Below are 27,809 nucleotides of genomic sequence, written 5' to 3'. Positions count from 1 at the left end.
ATTCAGTTATATCATGTTGCTATTCAGCATACGCGGCAAGTAAATTAAAAACTATAAATGAAACTGTCTATTTTTTATGTTCCTTTGCTTATCTTCGTTTCAGTAATGTAATACGAGTTCTCAGAGTTCTGATAACACTAATTTTTATCCGTGTTTTAATAATACTGAGCATCATTTACGGGCAATCACACCAGGAGAATTAACTACACTGAGTTTGGAATATTTACGGATGAAATTATGTGCTGCTTTGATGAGAGAGTGATTGAATTTCAGATTCGGTATCACTCCAAAATAATGTTACAGATAGTTCAGGGTAAGGTTACATCCGGTAACATTTTACTGCCAGATTCCCTTTTCTGTCTATCTGAGCACCAATTACAGGGACAGTCAGATAAATGAATCTGTTTGAAGAACGGTTTGCAGCACTCGCAATAACGAAGCTACTTTATTATTTGTTCCGTTGGCTATCGCCCACCGAAACACATTCAAAGTATCGAAAAACTCATAATAAGTAAATAGTAGGAATAATGATGGGCTTCAAAGGACGTTTCAATACACGCAATTAAACTCCCTCCACTGCGATTTTATCACGTTGTAAGCGTGCGTAATGAGTTCGGTCTCTCCTCTGTAATGGTAACTACAAAAAATGACTAAGGGGTTTATCAAGGGATGAGAGCATTTATTCCGAGATTACTATTCATTCTGCGAAACACATACCTAGACTAGATCACCGTGATACGAATAATAAGGCGAACTTTCGCGGTGGATTTGTCCTCGATACTAGTACACTAGAAGAACCGAGCGAGGTGACGCACAAACCCGCGTCCGGCCATCCTGATTTACGATTTCCGTGATTTCCCTAAATCGTTTCATGGAAATGACGGATGCTTCTTCAGAAAGGCCATGGCCGTCTTCCTTCCTCATACTTCCCTAATCCGATGGGATCGATGACCTCGTTGTTTGGTCTCTTCCCGCGAATCAACCAACACTAGAAGAGATCCAATCGAAAATATTTACAGATTTTTCGCAGTCATCGTCAAAGAGTAACATTCAAATCAGGGGATACCTCCTAACCGCGTCGGATAACCTGTTGTCCGGCGTAGTGCAGCAACTCGACGAGGCATGGGCTTAACAAACGAGTCGCTGGAAGTCCCCTGCAGAAATATTGAGCCATGCTGCCTCTATAGCCGTCCGTAATTGCGGAAGCGTTGCCGGTGAAGGATTTCGTGCCCGAATTGATCTCTCGCTAATGTCCTATAAATGTTCGCGGGATTCATGTCGGGCGATCTGGGTGGCCAACTCATTTGCTCGAATTATCCTGAATGTTCTTCAAACCAATCGCGAACAATTGTAGCCTCCTTACATGGCATGGTTGTTTGGGAACGTGAAGTCCATGAATGGCTGAAAATGATCTCCAAGTAGCCGAACATCATCGTTTCCATTCTCCGCTCAAGAGACTGGCTGTTTGTGTCGTCTTCACCGTCTCCATCTCATCCTCATCGACGCACATGTCGACGAAGTGGTGTCGTCTCAAAATACTTGCACCAGGCGATCAGGTCTACCCGCCAGGAGGCCCTCGCCACACGGCATTTCATTTCATTTCAGTTAGGCCAGATGACCCCGTTCATTCCATGCAAACAAAGCACCCACTATTGTTGGCCGCACAGTTTAGGTGCCATGTCAGGGATTGTGCGGTCCGTCCCGCCGGAGGTTCGACTCCTCGCTCGGGCATGGGTGTGTGTGCGTGGTTCTTAGCATAAGTTAGTGTAAGTTAGTTTGAGTAGTGTGTAAGTCTAGGGACCGATAACCTCGGCAGTTTGGTCCCTTTGGAATTCACACACATTTGAACAATATTGTGGAGCCACCACCAGCTTGCACAATACCATGTTGGGATCTGCGCCATAACCGAACCGAACCACCAGCTCTTACCAACTGAAATTGCGACTCATCTGACCAGGTCACGGTTCTCCAGTCGTCTAGGGTCTAACCGGTGCGATCACGAGCCCAGAAGAGACGCTGCAGGCACTAACGTGGTCTTAGCAAAGACACTCGCATTGGTCACCTACTGCAACAGGCCATCAAAACCAAATTTCGCTGCACGGTCCAAACGGATACGTTCGTCCTACGGCCCACATTGATTTCTGTACTTATTTCACGCAGTGCTGTTTGTCTTTTAGCACTGACAACTCTACGCATAACCCGCTGCTTCCGGTCGCTGAGTGAAGACAGCCGACCACAGCGTTGTCCGTGGTGAGAGGTAATGCCTGCAATTTGGTATTCTCGGTACACTCTTGACACAGTGGATCACGCAATACTGAATTCCCTAACGAGTATCCCACGCGTCTAGCTCCAACTACCATTCGGCGTTCAAAGTCTGTTAATTCCTGTCGTGCGGCCATAATCACGACGGAAACCTTTTCACATGAATCACTTGAGTACAAATGATAGCTCCGCCAATGCATTGCCCCTTTACACCTTGTGTACGTGGTACTACCACCATTCGCATATGTGAATATCGTTACGCCGTGACTTCTGTCACCTGAGTGTATTACTCGACGTCAACGTTGACCAAATACGTTGCAGGGTGGTCGTTTGTTCTGGGAGCTACATACTACGTGCAAATTAAGGAAAGAGTGGAAAAAAATAACACAACTGAATATAAAGTTCGTTTCTGAAATAGCAGAACTAAGATACACGAATAAAAGGTAATTTAAATTAAAAAACATTAACAGGATCTGGGATAAATTAATGATGTAGTGGATAGCTCGACGGATTCACGACATACCTAAAAAGAAGAATACTCGACTCTTGAAACTACGACCTTCATCAGTGCCGTACATAACGTAATGTAAGATTGGTCGGTTCAAATGTTTAAAGAATTAACAGCCAGAGTTCATTTCAAGTTGTAATTCTGAACCAATGCCCTAGGCTTGCACAAATACTGCTGCACCATCTAGCGTGTAATAAGTCAATGGGCTACTGGAGGAATAACAGATATCAGGTCGCCGAAGTGGAGTCACATATGAAGCCCTGCATCAGAGGGCCTAACAACACTACAGGGGGTCAACGACAATTCCATTTTCTGCAGCTCTCTCAGATATCTGGCAGGTCAGTGATGGAATCAACATCTTTCATGTGTTCGCCAGGCATGACAGCCGATAAACCACAGAGACAGGCTCAATTCTCAGAAGTAAAGAAGAATGACGAGTTATAAAAGACGTCGTCGTGTGCAGAAAAACGATGGCATGCATTTCGATTCGCACGCGGTTTTCAAGAAAAATGGTATTAGTTACGGACAGGAACAAAGAAAATTTAGTTAGATACCCATGGATGTGCTGGTCTAGGTTCAAGTGAAATATCATCAGTGGCGTAAAGAAATGTTATCTGACGTTCCGTCGTCCGTTTGCCACTTGGAATGCACAGCCTGTTATCGAATTACTTGTAATAGCGCAACTAACAGAAACGCAGTGTTTGAAGTGTGACAAACTTACCGCAAATATGATGCTGTCTTTGCGGTCAGTCATTGCTTTTGGTAATTATGATCACCGAATCTAGTATTTTTAGCTTTTTTTAACCACAGACGGTCGCAAGAAATAATAATTCAGTGGTACTATCGGGGCCGTAATTCATTGCTGCAGAGCAAAATACACAAAATGGTACGTTTCTCATTTTGCACTGCGGCTACAACACTGTACAACAGCCACATGTCTCGCCAGCGGTGCAACTGTGTTATAAATCAGCTGCACTCGAGAAGGGTTGCAGTACGAACTACGCCGGTGTCAGCAAAATATGTCATGCAGACATTTGAATATTTAAACTGTGACCTGTTCTAGTTCTGAATGGAAATTTTTGTTTGACTGGAGAGAAAATTTCTTCCTAACGACATGTTTATAATTCGGTTGCTTTTTCAACGCTTTTTTGCATTTTGTATGCAAAATTGTCAGTCGTCCTAACGGCGTTCAGTGTGAAGCGTATTGGAAGTACTGTCGGCAAATGTTTCAGCAATACCGTTTTCTATGGTAAATAACCGAGAAAATTAACTGTCCCACATCAGAAAAATAACGAATCTGCTGACAGGCTTTCCTGTGGAGACTCCAGTGTCCAGTCAAACGGGCTGTCATTCTGCAATACCAACAGCATAGCTTCCAGTCATGACATTAGATGCTTGCTTCCCTGACAAAAGTTCATTAGAAATATAGAGCACGTCGCATTCCCAGTATAATTATAAATCACTACTCTGAGACTGGAAAATACGGGCAGGGCATTGTGTGAGTATGTGATCAGAGAGAGAGAGAGAGAGAGAGAGAGAGAGAGAGAGAGAGAGAGAGAGAGAGAGAGAGACGCACTGAGTTCACGCACGACAACGCGAGCCAGTCTGTGCCGTTTGGCCATGACCCGATATCGATGCCTCAGATGGACACTGGCCCACTGCCCTACAGACGGCTCACATCGCGTCAGGTTGAACGTGCTGTTACTGATAAGTTATTCGTTCACTTTCTTACTTATTTTCTTGTTTTGTTTACAAGCAAGAACAATTCAGATGAAATAATTTTTCCCGTGTATATACAATGGCCTCGGATTACTTAACACATTGTTTGACGCCAGGATAATAACTTCGACTGCGCTGCAGACTAGTACGTCAACCAGAATACAGCATTAGAACTTCAAAAGGTTCGATGTGCCACACCACACGTTTATCAGTAGAAGCTAGAAACAATGCACTTCTCTTTACACACAACTTATTTGTGTCCAGAAAACTGAGAAGGTATCCTGATACCACAAAATTATGCTGCACACCTCAGCACAGAAAAGAAACAAGGAGACAAATTAGAAAGTAAATAATTTATTAATAACGTTCGAAGTGTCATACCAGTTAACTGACTGCTTCTACACTCCTGGAAATGGAAAAAAGAACACATTGACACCGGTATGTCAGACCCACCATACTTGCTCCGGACACTGCGAGAGGGCTGTACGAGCAATGATCACACGCACGGCACAGCGGACACACCAGGAACCGCGGTGTTGGCCGTCGAATGGCGCTAGCTGCGCAGCATTTGTGCACCGCCGCCGTCAGTGTCAGCCAGTTTGCCGTGGCATACGGAGCTCCATCGCAGTCTTTAACTCTGGTAGCATGCCGCGACAGCGTGGACGTGAACCGTATGTGCAGTTGACGGACTTTGAGCGAGGGCGTATAGTGGGCATGCGGGAGGCCGGGTGGACGTATCGCCGAATTGCTCAACACGTGGGGCGTGAGGTCTCCACAGTACATCGATGTTGTCGCCAGTGGTCGGCGGAAGGTGCACGTGCCCGTCGACCTGGGACCGGACCGCAGCGACGCACGGATGCACGCCAAGACCGTAGGATCCTACGCAGTGCCGTAGGGGACCGCACCGCCACTTCCCAGCAAATTAGAGACACTGTTGCTCCTGGGGTATCGGCGAGGACCATTCGCAACCGTCTCCATGAAGCTGGGCTACGGTCCCGCACACCGTTAGGCCGTCTTCCGCTCACGCCCCAACATCGTGCAGCCCGCCTCCAGTGGTGTCGCGACAGGCGTGAATGGAGGGACGAATGGAGACGTGTCGTCTTCAGCGATGAGAGTCGCTTCTGCCTTGGTGCCAATGATGGTCGTATGCGTGTTTGGCGCCGTGCAGGTGAGCGCCACAATCAGGACTGCATACGACCGAGGCACACAGGGCCAACACCCGGCATCATGGTGTGGGGAGCGATCTCCTACACTGGCCGTACACCACTGGTGATCGTCGAGGGGACACTGAATAGTGCACGGTACATCCAAACCGTCATCGAACCCATCGTTCTACCATTCCTAGACCGGCAAGGGAACTTGCTGTTTCAACAGGACAATGCACGTCCGCATGTATCCCGTGCCACCCAACGTGCTCTAGAAGGTGTAAGTCAACTACCCTGGCCAGCAAGATCTCCGGATCTGTCCCCCATTGAGCATGTTTGGGACTGGATGAAGCGTCGTCTCACGCGGTCTGCACGTCCAGCACGAACGCTGGTCCAACTGAGGCGCCAGGTGGAAATGGCATGGCAAGCCGTTCCACAGGACTACATCCAGCATCTCTACGATCGTCTCCATGGGAGAATAGCAGCCTGCATTGCTGCGAAAGGTGGATATACACTGTACTAGTGCCGACATTGTGCATGCTCTGTTGCCTGTGTCTATGTGCCTGTGGTTCTGTCAGTGTGATCATGTGATGTATCTGACCCCAGGAATGTGTCAATACAGTTTCCCCTTCCTGGGACAATGAATTCACGGTGTTCTTATTTCAATTTCCAGGAGTGTATTAAGGGGGAGGCAATGACTTTTGGATCACGGATTTACTTCAAACTCTGTACACTTTTAGTAATAATGTTCAAGCAGTAACGCGTACACTTTACGGGATTGCGAGAAAATCGTAAGAGCAGTTTTACGCGTAAGTGATGTATCGGTACGTTGCGACCCTGAGTACGGGATGGCGGCAGTCATGTGGTTAACTTTCACGATCCGTAATCAGTGAATCGCTGGACTTAGTCCTGTTGATTGTTTTTTTTTAATTTCTGTTTAACGCTAGTCACGTTATTTCACACATATTACACATGAGAGGTAATATGATGAAAAGACTAGTGTATTTGCATGAATTTTTATTTCGTTGCTAATTTTCATTATCACACAACAAATATCATTATCGACGAGGAAAGAGCCAAACGCATTAAGTTTTCCTGAAAATGTATGCCCGTTGCGATTTCCGAAATCTCTTATACCTCCTGTCTGTTAAGGTACCGCTTCGATCTGCAGATGCAAGATTCAAAGACGAGGGACAGCCTTGTCAAGCCCAAGTCAAAAATCGATATATTCGATAATACGCTGAGTTACAATATGTCAGAATATGAGGGTAATGTACGATTAATGTGCTTTCGACATTACAAGTTGCAGGATGATATTTTTCATGTAGACACGGAAAATATAAATTTAAATGGCATCTACTACACGGAATGAATGCAATTTTCCCGCATGTACAAGGAACCTTCGGAGTTTCCAATGAGAAACAAAGCTCACTGACATTTTGAAAAATTTCTCTTTCTTCCGACAAGTGGGATGCAAACCAACATTTTCGTAAATACCGGTGTCGCAAACTGGCGATGTATGACTTAATGCATTTTATTAGCATCTTCACGAGAAGCAATTTCTCGTTCAATCTCAGTCAAATATGAAGTTTGAAGGCGCTTCATGAAGTTTCTAACTTGCCTATAGAAATAAAGGTCGCGTAATATTTGTTGTAATAATTAAAATAAGTAAACAGCCAAACAGCATTGAAAATTCTATAAAAAATCATGTAAATATGTGTCTTTTCATCATATTACTTTTCAAATGCGATATGTACGAAACAATGTGACTAGCGATGAAAAAATGCAAATTTAAAGAAATGAGCGAGACTCGATCCAGTGATCTACCGATTACGGAGCTTGGACGCCAACCACGTGACCGCCGCCAGCTAGTGCTGAGGATCGCAACACACCAATGTATTACTGACGCATAAAACTTCTCTTGTGGTTTTCTCGGAAGCGCCAAGTAGTACACCTTACTACTTGCACATCATATTGTACTAATAAACTATTAAAAGTGATCTGGATGTCATGGCATCCCCCTGTAAAGCGCCAATAATGAAGTTTTAGTTCGAGGTATCATTAATATAGAGGCACTATGACAAATAGAAGTACAGAAGTACAGCGGTAATATTTTAACCATATTTTAACTAGTACAACTGCAGTCAACAAAAAGCATTTCTCGTAACTTTTAAATGTATTACACAAGAATAACAAAATTAAACTCAAGAAAAAAATCGCTTAGTACTGACTTTTGTTTCGTACACAACATCATTCTTGAGATCAGATGTTGCAAAGTTTACTGCAGAACACCATATGTTTAAAGCAAGAAAAGGTAGCATCGTCAACTGATCTTTAGGTTTTGCTACTGATAAAGATGGCTAGTCTTTCAGAGAAGGTGCACCATGGCATACATCAGTTTTTATTCTTCTGAATACAATGATACGTTTCTTTTATTCTTTCTCAGAATAGGCATTTTTAATACCTATATAAGATGTATGAGGCACTTTGATCGTACTGCACTTCGAGATTTTACACGCATGCATTGACAACAGTGTTCCAGCAGCATCTTTAAAAGCAAAGAAGTTAGCAGTGCACATTGCCGCGCGGGATTAGCCGAGCGGTCCGGGGCGCTGCAAAAATGGTTCAAATGGCTCTGAGCACTATGGGACTTAACTTCTAAGGTCATCAGTCCCCTAGAACTTAGAACTACTTAAACCTAACTAACCTAAGGACATCACACACATCCATGCCCGAGGCAGGATTCGAACCTGCGACAGTAGCGGCCGCGCGGTTCTAGACTGTAGCGCCTTTAACCGCTTGGCCACCACGGTCGGCAGGGCGCTGCAGTCATGAACTGTGCGGCTGGTCCGGCGGAGGTTCGAGTCCTCCCTCGGGCATGGGTGTGTGTGTTTGTCCTTAGGATAATTTAGGTTAAGTAGTGTGTAAGCTTAGGGACTGATGACCTTAGCCGTTAAGTCCCATAAGATTTCACACACATTTCAACATAGTAGTGCACATTGCTATTGCATGGAATTAGCTTTAGCTAACTCTACAATCTTACGTAAATCTTGCGAAACAAAGGCCTTGCCTACATTTCTTCCTTTTCATATATTTGCAAATAATCTGCCGAAGCTCAAAAAGCTGTGCCAGCTTACCAAAAACTTTTGCGTTATTCCTACAAACTATCCCAGGCTAAAAAGAGGAGGCTCTGACGCATGGTATTAGGAACTTGAGAGAGGAGCATTGCTTGGGACACAGACCATGCGCCATCTAATAACGTACGTTAGAAACACTTTCACCATGATTCGACTCCTTTGTGAAGTTTGGCACTGAAAAAGGGTTTTGTGGAAAAATTGCACTTAGAATGTTTTCTGTTTGAATTCTTTACTTCATCATGACGGTACAGCACAATGCAGTGCGCGGCCTGCTGTGTTGAGACCATCGTTGTTAGGCAAGGTGTTGGATGTGGCCTATTGTCCTCTATGCATGCACGAACACGACGCTGCAGCGACCGATGCAAACGTTCGAATGTGCCATCCTGCAGCCGAATGGCGTCACAGGCAGCATGAGGGCTTTGTTGCAGTGTCTGCACGTCTGAGGTGGGCTCCGCATACAACTCTACATTAATGTTCCCCCCCACAGGTATTACTGTAAAGAGTTGAGGTCCGATGACTGGACGAGCCACGCGACTGTAACACCTCGTCCGATCCAACTGCCGGAGTAAGATTTAGATGCCTCAGCAGGGTAACATGGAAATGAGCTGGCGTACCATCATGTAGTAACAAAATTGCCTTGCGTTCCACCAAAGACACGTGTTCCAGCAGAGCAGATAATATCACCCGGAGAAATCGCAAGTATTCCTCGCCAGTGAGCAGTTGTAGAAGACTGACTGGACGAACGAGGCGGTCGCCAGTAACCCCACCCACACACCGAGGCTAAACCAGTACTGATAGTACGCTGCCACCATACCACGGCGATTTTCCATAGAATACGAGTGGGTGTTACGAAGAGTGACGTTACCGCCCCTCGTAAAAACACCCTCATCTGTGAAATGGATGTATGACAGAAATCCCAGCACCGTGGAGGCCTGTCCGTAAGTAATAGAATGCGGAAAGTGACAGTCCGACCGCGTGTACAAAAACGTCCTGTATAACTTGGTAACGTGTAACACTTCTTTTCTCCTTCGTAAAAGCGCCAACGATTGTTGCATTGATACAACGAAAACTTGGGGAGTGCCCCTATACATGACCGCTCAACACCGCTTAGACCGATGGAGCTGAATTAAATCCGAGTACGTCCTGCTCGATAGTGCCCTAAATGTGTGGACGAGTTAGACGGCCTCTGTCATTCCCTCTATACATTCCACCTGTCCAAACGGTGCCCTGCCAGCAAGCGAAATGTGTCGCCTCTTTGTATTTTGTGACATATTCGCATCCTGCCACTGGCATGTACCAGCGTGTATCGAAACTCACCAGAACAGGTGACCTTTTCTCATGCTTCTAGCATGCAATGGTATTCCTGTACCCGTACTGATCTACGGGCGATATAAAGCGCAGTGAGGTGTGGCGTTGGCTTCTGTACCACATAACGTGATGGAGATTCTACTGTCACCAAGAAACACAGTAAATCTAAGTAGCGCGTAGAACTGTACTTTCTCGACAATATTCTCAAATTCTGTATCATCACTGATACCGGCGCTAAGCTGCTGCAGGGACAAAGGTCACCTCTACGCTTCTAGTCACGGAGGAACAGACTACTCCAACCATTAGCGTTGTGCACATATGTACGATTACTCCCTGTTCACATCTTAAGGCTGGTAGGAAAGAGTGGGAAAGGGAGAGTGCAGAATGAAAGATGAAATCCTTGTTTACTGAATTGTATTTACCGACAAATCACATTCTGTTTACTATCTGCGGGGCAACAAAGAGTCTGCGTTGTCTGATTCTTTCGTTTGTACACAGACATACTGTATGTGCGTGCTTTCTTTCTCATGTTGCTGACATGCATACTGCCCGAACTGTTAATCACGCGTTAAGTATGAAGAACTTCTAAAGGAACAAGCTTTTCTCCGGGCATACGACACTAAGAGTACAATACTCGACGAACGGTTACTATCGGTACCCCTGTGTCCCCGACTGTCAGTTCTGCTTTCACTTACATTACGATCTTCCCTCGACAAAGAGTGATTTCATGGCCACGGGAGCAGAGCCAGTTTCCTAACTGGCGCAGGCCAGTGTCGCAACCCGAAGGAATGTTACGCCCGACCTTACGAAAGTTCACAGCTGAAATTCGAAGCAGAAGTATACTGCACACGCTTCACTCCATTTGAACAATCACGTGAACATTTCACGACGTACCCAGACGAATGTACAGCCGCATCGTTTCGGTCATTGTATCGGGGTGCACGATAGGCAAGTGCTAAACGAAACGAAAGCCTAAAAAAGGCGATTAAACTCTAATATTTGTATACTCGTATATTCGCAAGTCGCATTTTTGGAGAGAGAACCAAATTCTCCGATGACGTGTCCGTCACATTTTGACAATTTCTTTCCTTTCTTCTTTTTGCTGTGTGTATCTAGAATGCTTTCAGCAGCAGGGTAATTTAGAATTTATATCAGCGTCCTGTTAATAACTGAAACACTGGTAAGTTCTGCAGCTCCACAGAATTTTAAAGGTAACTGTTAGCACCACCTGATGTAACTACATATACAAATACAGGGTGAGTCACCTAAAGTTACCGCTGGATATATTTCGTAAACCACATCAAATACTGACGAACCGATTCCACAGACCGAACGTGAGGAGAGGGGCTAATGTAATAGTTTAATACAAACCATACAAAAATGCACGGAAGTATGTTTTTTAACACAAACCTACGTTTTTTTTAAATGGAACCACGTTAGTTTTGTTAGCACATCTGAACATATAAACAAATACGTAATCAGTGCCGTTTGTTGCATTGTAAAATGTTAGTTACATCCGGAGATATTGTAACCTAAAGTTGACGCTTGAAACCTCCGACGTTCAGTTGCGTGTTGTAGCAAACACGGGCCACGGTCGGCGGGCAGCATCTGCAGGGACATGTTTACGATGACGACCGTGTTTACAAGTGTGGCTGTAGTGCACTGTTGTGGTTTGGTCTAGCTGTCGCAGTGTCCGCATGTAGCGCTTGCTGCTATTGTTATTCTGCATTCGTCTCCGCACGCAGACCAACTGTAGTACACCGTGTTACCTGACGTCTGTGATAGTGTAGTGTTGTAGGAACTGTGACCATGGTGTATTCGAACTCTGAAAGGGCGGAGATGATACTCATCTATGGCGAGTGTCGACGAAATGCAGCTGAAGCCTACAGGGTGTATGCAGAACGGTACCCGGACAGAGAGCATCCAACGTGCCGCACATTGCAAAACATCTACCGCCAACTGTATGCAACAGGTATGGTCGTAGCACGCAAACGGGTCCGTAACAGGCCCGTAACAGGAGAAGCGGGTGCAGTTGGTGTGTTAGCTGCTGTTGCCATGAACCCACACATGAGTACACGGGACATTGCGAGAGCCGGTGGACTGAGTCAAAGTAGTGTCATGCGCATACTACATCGTCACCGCTTTCACCCGTTTCATGTGTCGCTACATCAGCAATTACATGGTGATGACTTTAATCATCGAGTACAATTCTGTCAATGGGCATTAACAGAGAATGCGTTGCAGTTCTCCCTGTTTACCGACGAAGCGGGTTTCACAAACCACGGGGTAGTGAATCTACGGAACATGCATTACTGGTCCGTGGACAATCCTCGCTGGCTCAGAAAGGTAGAGCGACAGCGACCGTGGACTGTAAATGTATGGTGCGGAATCATTGGCGACCACCTAATTGGTCCTCACTTCATTGCAGGGGCCCAAACAGCTGCAACATACATCACGTTTCTACAGAATGATCTGCCAACGTTGCACCTGCACATTCCGCAATTAACACTAGGCTGACTCTTGACAGGATGTTCGGCGGGCGTTTCATAGGACGTGGAGGACGCATAAATTGGCCAGTCCGTTCTTCTGATCTTACACCTCTGGACTTCTTTCTGTGGGGTACGTTAAAGGAGAATGTGTACCGTGATGTGCCTGCAACCCCAGAGGATATGAAACAACGTATTGTGGCAGCCTGCGGCGACATTACACCAGATGTACTGCGGCGTGTACGACATTCATTACGCCAGAGATTGCAATTGTGTGCAGCAAATGATGGCCACCACATTGAACATCTATTGGCCTGACATGTCGGGACACACTCTATTCCACACCGTAATTGAAAACGGAAACCACGTGTGTACGTGTACCTCACCCCTCATGGTAATGTACTTATGCGTCAGTGAAAAAGACCAATAAAAAGGTGTTAGCATGTGGACGTAATGTGCTGTTCCAGTCTCTTCTGTACCTAAGGTCCATCACCGTTCCCTTTGGATCCCTACGTAATTCGGTGCTCTCCGATACACACGATCGAACAGCGGAGGAATGGTACTCAAGCGTCAACTTTAGGTTACAATATCTCCGGATGTAATTAACATTTTACAATGCAACAAACGGCACTGATTACGTATTTGTTTATATGTTCAGATGTGCTAACAAAACTAACGGGGTTCCATTTAAAAAAACGTAGGTTTGTGTTAAAAAACATACTTCCGTGCATTTTTTTATGGTTTGTATTAACCAATTACACTAGCCCCTCTCCTCACGTTCGGTCTGTGGAATCGATTCGTCAGTATTTGATGTGGTTTACGAAATATATCCAGCGGTAATGTTAGGTGACTCACCCTGTATATTCGAAGCCATTCGGGTTCATTCATTACATTACATCAACTTCCCTTGCTTAGTATTCTACTGCCTTCCACTGTTTTCACTTTTTTCTTAATCATCCAATAATCTTTGAGAGCCCTTAACTGTTGTATTTTTTATCACACATAATTCATTTTGCGCTACTGTGTCTCTGAAGTCACTGAACTCCAAGGGATAACGATGTACGCAAGTTCTACCGCGTTGTTATTCCCGCTCTGCGTTTCATCGTGGAACAGCCAGAACATTATGAGATATGACAGAAATGACCAGGAATTACGCGGGAAAGCCCGAAAATGCGTCAGCATGGAAACCATGGCGGCGACGACGACGCAAACAGCTGTATTACCCACTTTTAAATAGCCCGCACATTGCAGACTTAGATGATAAAGCTAACGAATGAGCGCGCCTTGTAAACTGCTATCACCAGCAGCGCCACTACCTTCATCAGTAGTAATAATAATAATACAGAAGATAATGACATGCCAGAACAAACGCCAGATGAAGTGCATAAATGAACTCATGAACAAAGGAAAGACGCCTAGAGGTGGTGTTCTGACATACATTATTGAAGCTGGAGTAAAGGTAACATAAACAGAAGGTGAAAATATATTTACTGAATATCGGCGAAGGAAAACAATTCCTCAAAACTGGAATAGTGGTATAATTGTTCTCCATCAGAAGATATAAGAGAGCCTCATCTCCTTATGTGTAAGATATTCATAAAAACGAGATTTTACTCAAGCGCAGGAACAACTTGGCGGCTGTATCACAATGGGGCACTTCCAACTCGTAAACAAAATTACAGAACTTGTTTCTATAGTATCCTTAGATTTTGGAAAAGCTTTTCAATTGCCTTCAACAACATACGTTGTAACTGCTTTGCGAAACAACTAACTATGCAACTTATGTTAGTGTGCTGAAGAATATAGACGTCGATGCTACGATTTCCGTTGTATTTCATCAAGATAGCGAGAAATTCAGAACCGAAATATGAGTGGGACAATAAAACTCCTTATCATAAGTCTCAAGATCCCACAGGAAATTTTCAGACATCTGAAATGGGTAAAATACACAAGGAATCAAGTGTTACTAATCAATATGAATCATATCCGTTTCGATAAAGCTCTGACACCATACCTCTCGTGCAGGGCGAGTGAACTAACTTAGCACAGCAAGAGTGAAAGTAGGCCTGAAAAATAATCACAATACGTAATGTACAATGAAAGCATCGTAGAGACAATTGCTGGGCAAAGTACAAATGTGTCTCAACACACACTGCACCGAGCACTCCGGACAACGGGCCTCCGCAGCCGACGACTCATGCATTTGCCAATTCACCACGACATCAGTAACTACGACTGAAGTGGGCACGTGAATATCAGCATTGGACGTTGGGCACAGTGGCACAGCCTTGCATAGTCTGATGAATCCCGATCCCTTCTTCGTCGTGCCGATGGGAGGGCGCGAATCCGTCGTCTTCCAGGGGATCAGCTCCTTGACACCTGTACTGCGAGACGGGGACAAGTTGGCGGCGGCTCCACTATGCTCTGGGGAACATTCGCGTGGACTTCCAAGGACCAGTTCAGCTAGTGCAATGCGTCATGACAGCCACGGAATATTGCACGCTGATTGCAGACCACGGGCACCCCTTCATGATGATCATGTTTCGTGACGGCACTGACTTTATTCAACAAGGTAATGCGCCATGTCACAAGGCCAGGAATGTGATGAAGTGGTTCGAATGTGCTGTCCCCCCCCCCCCCCAACTCGCCAGATCGGAACCCGATCGAACACATCTGCGATGTGACTATGTGGCGTCGGAGCTCATCGACTCCTTCCCCGCAATTTATGGAAATTGAGTAATTTCTTTGTGCAGATGTGGTGCCAAATCTCTCCAGCGACCGATCGATGCCTCATTGCTTCTATGCCACCACATGTTGCCGCTGTTATCCGTGCTAAGAGCTTACAAACCGGATATTAAGAAGGTGGTCATAATGTTCTGGCTGATCAGTGTATAGACAATTAATGCACAACAGAGACATAAACTAAAGAATATAAATTAAGTCTTGATACAGCAAGAGAAGATTTTCAAAACGAAGATTACAGTAAGTGTATGTTACTAGTTTTGTCTTATGGTAATGAAGCATGAGATTTTACGGCGAAGACCATGAAATCGGAGATTTTTCTCTGAGACAGAAGGAGTGATGCACGTTGGGAATCAACAGAGCTAGCCACGCGAACAGCTATCAGATGGACCAAGCAGTTCTTCGCCGGAGATAAGACCAGGCGACTACCTGATAGAATCTGGGTAGGTAATATAACAAAACATACATGAGCGATATGGACGCGTACAGTGTAAGACCGAAATGCATGTAAACGCTTACAGTAGCAGCGGATATTAGAATACAAGTGTATCGAGTAAAACCGAAAGAATGATATTTCATAATTACACTAACCCTGTTCCGTCTTGAATCAAACTCAACAGATTTTTGGAAATAATGTCACAAGTAGGGGTTACAGTCCACAATCGGAATGGCCATCAGGCGCAATTGTCGTGAACGCTGAAGCAATCATCCCACCGATGCACCAGATTGAGGATACCCATTTGGTCAAACAGCGAGTCGTCCTACGTGTGGAAATCCGTAAGTGTCTGCTGCAAATCCTCCTCTGACAGAAACGTCGACCCTTCTATGCCTTCAGAATGAGATATTCACTCTGCAGCGGAGTGTGCGCTGATACTGTGCCAGGAAGTTTCCTTCTAGGCCTTTTTCAACCCATTCACACCCTATGGCTCCAATTGTGTACATTAACTTTATCTGTATCTTCGCTGCAACAGTAGTATTTTTTCCGAATGGAAACCTCAGATACACATTTGTGAATGTTCAACCTTTTCAAATGTGTTCAAATAGCTGTGAGCACTATGGGACTTAACATCTGAGGTCATCAGTCCCCTAGAACTTAGAACTACTTAAACCTAAGGACATCACACACATCCATGCCCGAGGCAAGATTCGAACCTGTGACCGTAGCAATCGCGCGGTTCCGGACTGGAGCGTCTAGAACCGCTCGCCCACCGCGGCCGGCTTCAACCTTTTCACTGTGCGCAAGTGCTGCCAACTGTTCGGTATCACTATGAAAATATCAGCAAGTTAATGAAGCAGCGCGCACCAGTTAGTGACCACCAGAACACACGGATGCGTTTGATTTACTATAGTCCACAGTAGAACTGAACACTTATTGTTATTTTGGATGGTAATTATTGAATAATCCTTTTACTTCTTAATACATAGACAATATTTCTTAATTAGTTATTTTAGCCCATTAAATGAAGGCAAGGGTACAAAGCACGTTCTGAAACGGGTATATAATTTTGTATAAATGTTCGATCTAAAATCACTAAAAAATCACCTAAAAACATTATCACACGAAGAACAATTTTCCTTCCTCCCTAATAAAAATTCGGGTCTGAAAGGGTAGGGACCGAAAGCGTGGTAATCAGATGGGGAGAGGTCAAGGCAGTAGGGCGGGTGCTCGAGTGTCTCCCACTTGAGTTGTCGATGGCGTAAACTTCAGCGTTGCATTTGCTGTACGGGGACGTGCGTAATAATGCTGCAGCAGCGGAGCATGTAGTGGCAGCACTCTAAGAGAAACCGCTTTCCCCGCATCCACCTTGTCCCAATCCCATCTTCCCAAGAAATAAGACATTTTGTGAAAAGGTGTATACGGACTGCAGTGTTTAGAAAACAGTTTCAAAATGGCTCTGAGCACTGTGGGACTTAGAACTTAGAACTACTTAAACGTAACTAACCTAAGGACATCACACACATCCATGCCCGAGGATTCGAACCTGTGACCGTAGCAGTCGCGCAGTTCTAGACTGTAGCGCCTAGAACCACTCTGCCACTCCGGCCGGCATCACGATTTCCAATGAATGTTTACACTCATAGTCTCAGAAGCACCCGCACATCCACGTGTAATCACACCGATCGGCTATTACTAGTAGTCGACTTAATGCGACGCAATGCCACTGCAGCTCGAGGAATAATAAAAGAAATTGCGGCTAGGAAGATTAAGCCAACAGCTGGACCACCTAACTGTTGCATATCGGTAGTCTTTCAAGGCAAGTATTGGAATAGCGAAACGAAATAACGATGATACGGTTTTGGGCGAACGCGCAACAGTAAAAACAATGTTCGAACAGTTAATGTAACTGTTCACAAAAAAAAACGCATCAAAGACGACCTAACAAAACACACACACACACACACAACTTAATGTTATTAATTGAAAACACGACAAAACGATGTCAAATATGTAATATAATCACCTAAATATTTGACAGGGCGACTGACAGGCAAGAAATCCGTACACCTGCAACTCAGCAATGCATGAACATATCCGCTCGAAAGTTTGTGGGTAAGACTACAGATGTTCAAATGTGTGTGAAATCTTATGGGACTTAACTGCTAAGGTCAGCAGTCCCTAAGCTTACACACTACTTAACCTAAATTATCCTAAGGACAAACACACACACACCCATGCCCGAGGGAGGACTCGGACCTCCGCCGTGATCAGCCGCACAGTCCATGACTGCAGCGCCTTAGACCGCCCGGCAAATCCCGCGCGGCGGCAAGACTACACGTGCATAAACAGTTGTCTCGTACACAAATCTTTCAAAAGGCAGTCCCTCATTCAAATTAATAATGCCTTCGGGTGTGAAAAGATTTACCACGTCTGGAGGACTGTGTCTTCACCAAACATAAATAATTAACACGGATCTGTGTGTGTTGTTGTATGGTCGACCCTCAGTTTACGAGCTCTCCCTTCTCTAGTTGCAGGTACAACTTCCCAAGACAAACTTTTACACTTTTTTTCCAATTAAATGTACTTGTCATCAGTAAATACTGGACCGTAATTAAACAAAAGCTGTTCTCAGTCCAAAAATTGTTTAGAACACCGCACTGTTTTATTGGGCATTTTTCTACTGGGGATGGTATACACTTGTCTCCCTCCGACCTTTGAAGTGACGAGTTTAACGTGGATTTCCAAACAGTTCAACTACGCATCTTCCATTTACCTGAGGCGAAAGAAGCGAGAAATGACTGAAAAAGCTTAGCGAGCGCAGACGATTTAACCCAGTAGCTAGGTGACACCAAACAGACTCCCCCATCGAGACGCACCTTGAATCATACACGCGCAATACTAAACACAGGAACATAGTACTCCACAATTTGCATAATCACAGCGACACATGAGTGGCTGCCACACACAACTGGAGAACGGCAGGGGCGAACCTTTGCCGGCGACGCTGGTCCGGCAGGAAGCAGGTGGAAGGCACGGCGCACACGCTGAGCATGGCTGCTGCAAGTAGCGGCGGAGCACAGCGACGGCAGCCGCTTCAGCAGCCGTTCGCCGCAGACACTGACAGCCAGCAGACACTTTCTCCGCGAGCTCGGCTAGCGAGAGTGGAGCGGAGGCGGCACGGCATTACCACAACCCCCACTTCGCCCGCCCTCTCTGTCACCACCGGAGACATTTCGCTTGCCGATGTCGCTAATGCACGTTACTGCGTTCAGCCCACAGCCGGAGTAAGTCGTTTCGAATCCTTGACGCGTAAAATATTAGCGTCAGAAATACTAAAACTACAAGGGAATGAGGAATAACTTAAAACAATTCCCACATCCCTCGCCGCCACGCTCCACAACCCTGTCTGTTAATCGTGACGCCCTCCCCACTAACCTCAATTACTGACGCAAACGTTACCTCAAAGGTGCTCGAGGCAGAGGTTGTAAATTCCATTCCCAAGGGCCCTACCGACTGGAAAACAGCGCAGGTGACTTCTGTATATAAGAAGGACACAGAACGAATAGGTAAAATTGTAGAACCAATATTCTTAACGGTGGTCTACTGCTGAATTCTTAAGCATGTTCTAAGTTCAAGTATAATCAACTTCCTTCACACAGTAAAGTTTATATACACAAATTAGAACGGATTTAGAAAACTTGGCTCTCGCGAACCTCAATTTGCCTTCCTCTCCACAATATCGTGCGAGCTATGGACGAAGAGCAACAGGCAAATTCCGTGCTCCTACATTAACAGGGTGTCACACTGCTGACTATTAACCAAAATGCACTCCGTCTTCAGGCCACAAGTGGCCCATCGGGACCATCCGACCGCCGTGTCATCCTCATTGAGGGATGCGGATAGAAGGGGCGTGTGGTCAGCACACCGCTCTCCCGGTCGTTATGATGGTTTTCTTTGACCGGAGCCCCTACTATTCGGTCGAGTAGCTCCTCAATTGGCATCACGAGGCTGATTGCACCCCGAAAAAATGGCAACAACGCATGGCGGCAGGATGGTCACCCATCCAAGTGCCGGCCACGCCCGACAGCGCTTAATTTCGGTGATCTCACGGGAACCGGTGTATCCACTGCGGCAAGGCTGTTGCCTAGACTAGTAACCAAGATCGGAACATAAGGAATAGGTCCTCAGATGTATGGGTGGCTGAAAGGAAGTTTTAAGTAACAAAACCCACTACATTGTCCTCGACGGTGAGTGTTTATCAGAGACAAAGATGTCATCAAGACTGTCACAGGGAAGTCAGTACCGTTCTTGTTCACTTCATACAGCACATAAATGATGTAACGAACACAGTGAGCAGCAATTTTGGACGGTTCGCTGTTGTCGCTGCAGTATGGGAAAGTATCGTCGCTGAGTGACTGTAGGTGGAAAAAGACTGCTTCAATCATATAAAACTATACGCTTCCAAAGAGCGATTCAAGTCTCAAAAATCTGTGATGCACATATGCAAACTGAAGTGACGAATGAAAATTTGTATAAACGCCAGGATACGAACTTGGGTCTCATACTCGCTAGGCAGATGCGCTAAGCACTGTGTCACCCTGACACAGTGGCTTTGCACAACTGTACCGATTACCTTAGCACGCTTCCCTCCTCAGTCCAACCTCCCATTCACGCCTCAGCCCACTTCGTATTCCCTCTGAACTTGATCAGCATTGTCGAGGCCCTCCAGGTTTGTCTAGTGGAATAACTCCTCAGGATCGAACGAGACGAGGAGGGGGGAGGGGGGGAGGAGAGGAGGTGGGTGCTATTCCAATACAGTTGGAGAGCCTCTGCAGTGCCGTTCGACTTGGGGGAAATCAAGTGGGTTGCGGCGTGAGCGGGAATCTGGATTGAGGACGGAAGCTGCTAGTATAGTCCGTACAGTTGTGCAAAGCCACTGTACATAGGTGACGTAGTGGTAAGCACATCTGTCTAGTGACCATGAGGCCCAGGTTCGAATCCCGGCCCTGGATAAAGGATTGGATAGAATTTCTACTTTATGTGATGAATGCTAGCTTTCTCCAAATGTACAAAAAATGCATGTTACTGCAGACGAGTAAGAAAAACAAACCTGTAATGTTCGAATACAGTGTTAGTGATGTGCTATGGACACAGGCACGTTGATTAAAGATCTAAGCGTAACTTTGTAAAAGAACATAAAATGGAATGAGCACAGAAGGTCGGTTGTGGGGAAGGTTAATGGTGAACTTCGATTAATTGGGAAAACTCTAGGAAAGTGTAGCTCATCTATAAGGGAGATCGCGTACACAACGCTTGTCTGGCCCATTCTTGAATAATGCTGAAGTGTTTGGGATTGAAAGCGGTCGTATTAAAGGATGACATCGAAGAATTTCAGAGGTGTGCTGCTAAATTTGTTAGAAATAGGTGCGATCAATGCACGAGTATTACGGAAATATTCTGTGAGGGCAAATGGAAATGCTTGGAGGGAAAAAGATTTTTCGTGAAAGTTTGGAGAACAAGCATTTGCGACAAATCGCAGAACGATCCTGCTGCCATCAACACACATCATGCGTAAGAACCGCGAAAATAAGAGAAATAAGGGCGCGTATGGAGGCGCACAGTCGTTTTTACCCAGCTCCCTATAGGAAAGGAAAGGGAATTACTAGCAGTGGTACAAGGTATCCCCAGCCATGCATAGTAAGGTGGCTCGCGAAGTACGTATGTAGACGTAGATTTAAAGGAAGAAGGAAAATTGCCGTTTAATTTCCCGAAAAGGTGATCAAGTAGATGCTCGGATTGGGAAACGGAATCTGCCATGTTGTTCTCAAAGGAACCATGCCAGCATTAGATTTAAGCGATTTACGGAAACAATAGAAACCTAAATCTGGATATCTGTCCTGCCGCATGCGTTTCCGGTCTCTCACCACTGGGATATATTGCTTTTCCTGAAGATTGGGAAATTCTCACTTAGTGTATCTGGCCGCCAAGGAATATACAGTTTTGCGCAGACTACGCACGCTGCCTTAGATAAACACAGTGACTGTCTTGTAATTTTTCTTGAACTACATATTTCAATCTCAGATTACACCGGTAATATCATTGCTGGATTCCCGTTATTATCAAGTCGTCATCAGATCTAAATGCGTTACATAGTAATTCTGCAGCCTTGGGGCTCCTCAGCTGACGAGTGTCGCTACGTAACATATTCAAACCATCTTACGATGATTTACTAATGAGTTGAAACCTCTAATGACAGTCGTTATGTGACCTAAGGGAATACAATTCCCGACCACCAGAGCGCCTCTTGGGTTCAGTCCCAGTCTTTTGCAAAGCGTCTCAACAGAATGAAGACATGTGACATCTACCGTTGCTATCAAAAGTTTCAGAGTCTTTTTTTTTTTGGTCGTAAAAACACTATAATGTAAACATGAGAAGAGAGAGAGAGAGAGAGAGAGAGAGAGAGAGAGTGTGTGTGTGTGTGTGTGTGGTGGTAGGTGGGTGGGTGGCAATTAAGGCAGCTGTAGTGAGCGAGAGCCGTTGGATACTCAGCAGACATGAAAAATAGAGCAACAGCAACATCATACCACAAACAGAGTCATCCTTTTTGTAGGAGAAAGTATTCAAAGTGTATAAAATCAAGTAGGACTTGAGAATCGACAAAAGTGATTGGCAAAATTATTATATACTGCTTTGCTTTTTCATAATGTTATGCGGTATTTAAACAGATCTCGTTCTGCGTCTCCATCTATACTCTGCAAACCAATGAAGTGCATGGCAGAGGGTAGTTCCCACTGCACTACTTATTACAATGATTACTTATATACCTTTGGGAGGGATAACTGCTTGTATGATTCTGTGCTCACTAGGCTGAAAGTAGCCTAATATTCGCGGTCTCTACGGGAGCTTTACGTACGGGTTTTCAGTCTATCCCTCCAATGCTACTCCTTGAAACATGTTAAGTGGAAACTTGAAGTTTCTGGCATTTCAAGTTTTTCAACAGCTCCACGATGCACTCCCATGTGGCAAACAAACATGAGACCACTCGTGTTGCCCTCCCTTGCATATGTTGGCTATAACTGTGGTCCCAAGAGTGTTTTATAAGTAGTCTACTTCGTACACTTGTTTTTATTTATTCTACCGATAAAATCGACGTCTGGCAGCTGCTTTACTTACGTATGAGCTTATATGATCGTTCCGTTTCATACCCCTACAAACTGTTGCGCCCACATATTTGTATGAGTTGACTAGTTCCACTTACGACCCGCTGATGTTGCAGTCATGAGATACTATACTTTTTCGTGGCTTTAAGAGTACAATCTACTGCCAGGGGTTTTTCCTCGTGGGAAGACACTGACAGGGTGCACTCAGCCTCGTAATGCCAACTGAGAAGCCACTTGGGCGAGTAGTAACGGCTCTACGTCACGACAACTGACAACGGCCAGGACAGCCGAGTGCTGACCCCACGCCTTCCATACTGCGTCTAATGACGCCATTGGCACGGGATGACACGTCGGTCGGTCGGAATCGATGAGCCTGTCAGGGTCTGCGAACGGAATTGAAGTTTCTTGCCCACGGGAGAGCTGCTCTGGTGGTTTCCAATCCTAAAATACATTGGGAAAAGCACAGTTTTCTATTGCGAAAAAAAATGGTTTCATCGGGGTAGGCCCCTATATATCAGAATCATACGGTTCGTAACTATTATTCTTCTGTGGATAGGGGAAGAGGTATACGAACGGGTACAGATAGCTTAGAGGCATTTAAGTGATCTCCTCCTTTTGCTACAAAAGTGGATGGAAAGAGGAAACAATACCATTAACCAATTAGTTACGTATTGAACCGCCTTCCGCAGTCGCCGGCTCACGTTAGTGAGGTACTGGTAAAAGTGAAGCTATGAGGGCGGGTTGTGTGAGCGAAGTCAGTTGAGCTATTGCCCGAGAAAGGCAAACGGCCGAGGTTCGGGTCCCGGTTTAACCTGCCGGGATTACGCTGGCGTGAAAATTCACTGTGGAATAAAATGTATTTCTTGGACAAGACAACGTTCTCCGTATATTGCGTTTTCAGCTGTTACGAGAGGTGTCGTTATAGCAAAGGAGTAGTTAGTCGAACAATATACCCATTATTTAATAAATTTAATAACTTAACGGCAAATAAAATATTTTTAGTGGAGCTCATGGTGTAGAGAATATGCCTTTTATTAAATATCTGAAAGGTGCGGAACACCAAGCATTTAAGATTATTATACCAGTTTGTACCGTGTCTCTTACGCTGTATGCGTGGTCACTAAGTTTATTCGGTTAGCTATGTACAAAGACCGTTACGTAAGGAAAATCAAAGGAAAATTACCAACCATTCGATCCGGAATCTTATTTATTTAATGATCACCCCTGAATTTGTCATTTATTTTAAAGTGGGACAAAGGTTCATGGATACAGGTCAAACAAAGTTGGCCTTGACTGCAGGAAGCTCTTGGACCGAGTTTTCTGATCGCTTGTTTCTCCACAGCCGACCAGTGATACAGGCCGGTAATCAAGCACTGTCAACGTCCACGGCAAACTTCCGAGGACCTTGAGCATCAATACCAGGTTGTGTTTGTCGCGTTCCATGATCGACAGCTGGCGTGTCTCCTGTATTTTTGTTCTATTTTTAAGGAGAGAACGAAAAAAACTTCGAGAAAGAACAACAGGCTGCAAATAAGTTTGGAATTTACGAAATCACATTTGTGTGATACGACACCATTCATGATTATGGAGATTTGGCAACAGTGCTGTATTACTTCATTTCTCCACGCAATACGAACAAGTAAAAAGGTAACTCCCCAAATTAGTGTTCCGCAAACGTCAGTGCAGAATTCTACAACTCCGTCAAACGTAATGAACACAAAAAAGCACACATGCGGTACAGCATTTACACACCAAGGAAACTTCAAAGCACTAACAACTATAACAGCTGTTTTGCAACAGTATCATTTAATCATGTCGCAGGCTTTATCTTTTTTCCATTTCCTAAGACTCGAACTTTTGACGTCCAAATATTACATAGTTTCTGTAAAGACGTAAAAGAGTATCAGACTACCGATTCCAACATCCGAGTCCTATTCTCGTTGTTTCTAGGATTTTCTCTCTCAGTTCTCTCACTCATCGCTTTTTTCACCAATGCCAATGAATCGCGTATGTGGAAAACTCCGAACTGCAATATGGTTCGAAGTCTATATGCACATTCCTGAAGCCACCTTATGGTGTGTGGCTAGGATCATACTTTCCTCTTTCCTGTTCCAACCTCGAATGCTCCAAAGGACGAACGACTGTTTGTAAGCCTAAGGTGAGCTGGACTCTAAGTTTACCTTCATTGGCTTTTCGCGAGATGTAGAGGAGGAAGCAATCTGGTAAAGTACACTCCAGGAATTTTAACAGAACACCATAATGCACAATTATCTTTTAGCGTCTGCCACAGGAAAAGGGTCCAAATCCCCGTGACGCTTTCGCGCACACAAAACGAACCTGTGATGAAGCGCGCTGTTGCTCTTTGAATATTCTCTATTTCATATCTCTGCTAAGGATCCCATACTTATGGGCAATATTTAATTATCGGTCAACTGACTGTTCAGTGAGCTAGTTCCTGAGCACAGACTGATCTCCCTGAGGATTCTTTCAGTGACTCTCGGTCTGGCACCTGATTTTCCTACAATTTGGTACACATGGTCCTACCTTTCCAACGCTACGTACACATACTCCTAGAAGATTAAGGGAAGACTCCTTCAGTGAGTGTTGGGAAATTTTGTATTCATACAATAACGAGCCTTTCCACCTGTGTATGCGCAGTTTGTTAGAAGTATGTTACACTTTTTTATGTTCTGTGTCAACTGCCAATCCCTATGCAGGTCTTCATGCATTTCCCTACAATTTGCTATAGGTGCGACTTCTCTACATAGAACAATACCATCCGCTAACTGCTTCGTGGAGTTTCCGACGTTATCCACTAAGTAACATATTATCGGTCCATGAAGGTTTTGACGTTTGCGATGTTCAGAGACGATGTTCAGACTGGTGTGTGATGAATACCGTTTTAGAGGCGCTGCTGAAAATGTCGTCTGTTGACATTAATGCACAAGTTGCAGATTTACCATAAATCGGCGGCCCGGTATTGTTCACTGACTGGACCGTATCTTCTCCCTAACACGCTCGGTGGAGGAAATTACCGAATCCTCGGAGTAGTAGTACTAGAAATGTTGGAGAGTATATCGCTACCATCGTACCCAGTTTCTTTCACTGACGCTTGGACACGATGAACGTGCGCATAATGTTGCTTCCAACAGGACATAACACCATCCCACTATGCCATAGATATTTTTGAATGATGTGTTCCTGGTTGATGGACTGGGCGCGCACGACCCATGATGTGGGCGGCGTGTTCTCCCGTTCTCACATTCATGGATTAGTTCGTCTGCGGATTTATCAAGGGAAATGTGTTTCGCCGACTGGTGGACCTCCGAGACTGCATCAGACAAGCTGCTGCAGCCGTAACACCACAAAAGCCCCGGAATGTATTTCGTACCATAGCCAGCTGATAGTCGTTGTGTCGGGATGTTAATGAGGCTCATGTTGGATGTAACATCTGAGAAACATGTGCCACTATAAAAATAAAAACACAATAATTACATCAATAAAATCCACACTTTATTTCTGGACACCTTGTGTACTGAACAGTTATGCGCCTACAACGTTCCCTTGGAGCATGCTCCAAGTTACTTTTACGTCTGCAGATTTTCGTTCTGCTAAGAATGACGTGAGTTCTACAATTCCACTGAACGTACGACACGTGTCACACATCTCGCTTGTATGACTGCATTGAGGCTGTGAAGCTGCTCCTTTTAAATTTGAAAGAAAAATTTGTAGCAACACATTTATGTGTCATTTTCGTAAATGTTATTTCATTTCACTGATGCACATCGTTAGTAACGGTAATGAACTAGTTGTAGTAAACTATCCATTTACAAGAATTACGGAAAGGCCTGCCCATAAACTCCCGGCTGCAGGACGCGAGAAGGAAACGAGATGTTACACTGTTTACAATACACAGATTACTCCAGGAGGAACTACCAATTTTCAGGGATGACAGGAACGATCATTCGAAGCTAAAAAGTCTAGAAAACACGGTCTACAGAATAAATCATTTAAGAGCTGTGAGCACTTTTTCATCTCCGATACTGTGAAGCAAATCTCTTCTACTGCAAGGTCTTTAGTATCCATATTTTGGGAGGAGTTAGTATGGACCAAAAAAAGAAAAACATTTTCTAGTAAACATGGGCTCTAAAATTCATGCCTTCAGTACTACGAGCAATTGTTAAGTAGAACAGATGTGTTGCACACTGCCTCACAGCTCTTAAGGCTTGTCCTTTGGAGCCCATGTTTACTGGACATTTTTTCCTGGTTTTGGTACATACTAACACCTTCAAAATACCAAAAGCAAAGAGGGTGTAGTAAGAGAGATTTGTTTCACAGTATCTAAGATGAAGAAATGCTCATGGGTCTTTCAATATGCATTTTAGAACCCACGTTTACTAGACTTTTTTGCTTCGAATGATTGTTCTTGTTATATCCCTGAATATTGACCATTCCTCTTGGGACACACTGTATATAAGTCACCTACAGCATAACTTGTCGACCTCTATGAATGAGGCTTTTTGCTGACGGTCGCCGTCTACAGGAAAGGTACACCGCCAGAAGGCTGTAGCGAAATGCAGCAAAACCTGCAGAAATGTAAATTTAACATACTGTGTCTAAGCAGGCGAAGAAATCTATTACTGTTCGACTACGTTATTGGCGAAAATACACTGGAAACAGTCGCAATCGCAAAATACTTAGGAGTAATGACTTCAAACTGTAGGAGAAGCAGACGTCAGGCTGAGATTCCTTGGGAGAATCTTAAGGAAATTTAATTCATCCAGGAAAAATGCGTCTTACAGAACAATTGTTCGACCAGTTCTTGAATATTGTTAGTCAGACTGGGACCCTTACAAAGTAGGGTTAACACGGTAAAGAAGGCGAATAACGAAGATCCAACGAC

General features: G+C 44.7%; 1 protein-coding gene across 2 annotated transcripts in view; it reads right to left on the bottom strand.

Annotated features, from left to right (window-relative positions):
- LOC126094545 (sorting nexin-27) overlaps positions 1–27,809 on the bottom strand; it is a 309,715-nt gene that overhangs the window by 68,688 nt on the left and 213,218 nt on the right. The window contains exon 1 of one of the 2 annotated variants that reach the window (XM_049908977.1): positions 18,737–18,813. The exons of the other annotated variant lie outside the window; for it this stretch is intronic. Within the exon in view, the coding sequence (XP_049764934.1) occupies positions 18,737–18,798 (62 nt within the window). The 5' untranslated portion in view covers positions 18,799–18,813. Of the gene's footprint in view, positions 1–18,736; positions 18,814–27,809 lie in introns of those variants that run through there. 2 annotated transcript variants of the gene reach the window in all.

Source organism: Schistocerca cancellata, chromosome 8 (genome assembly GCF_023864275.1).
Source record: "Schistocerca cancellata isolate TAMUIC-IGC-003103 chromosome 8, iqSchCanc2.1, whole genome shotgun sequence".
In the NCBI taxonomy this organism is placed as follows: Eukaryota; Metazoa; Arthropoda; class Insecta; order Orthoptera; family Acrididae; genus Schistocerca; species Schistocerca cancellata.
This window is presented reverse-complemented; position numbering and strand designations above follow the sequence as displayed.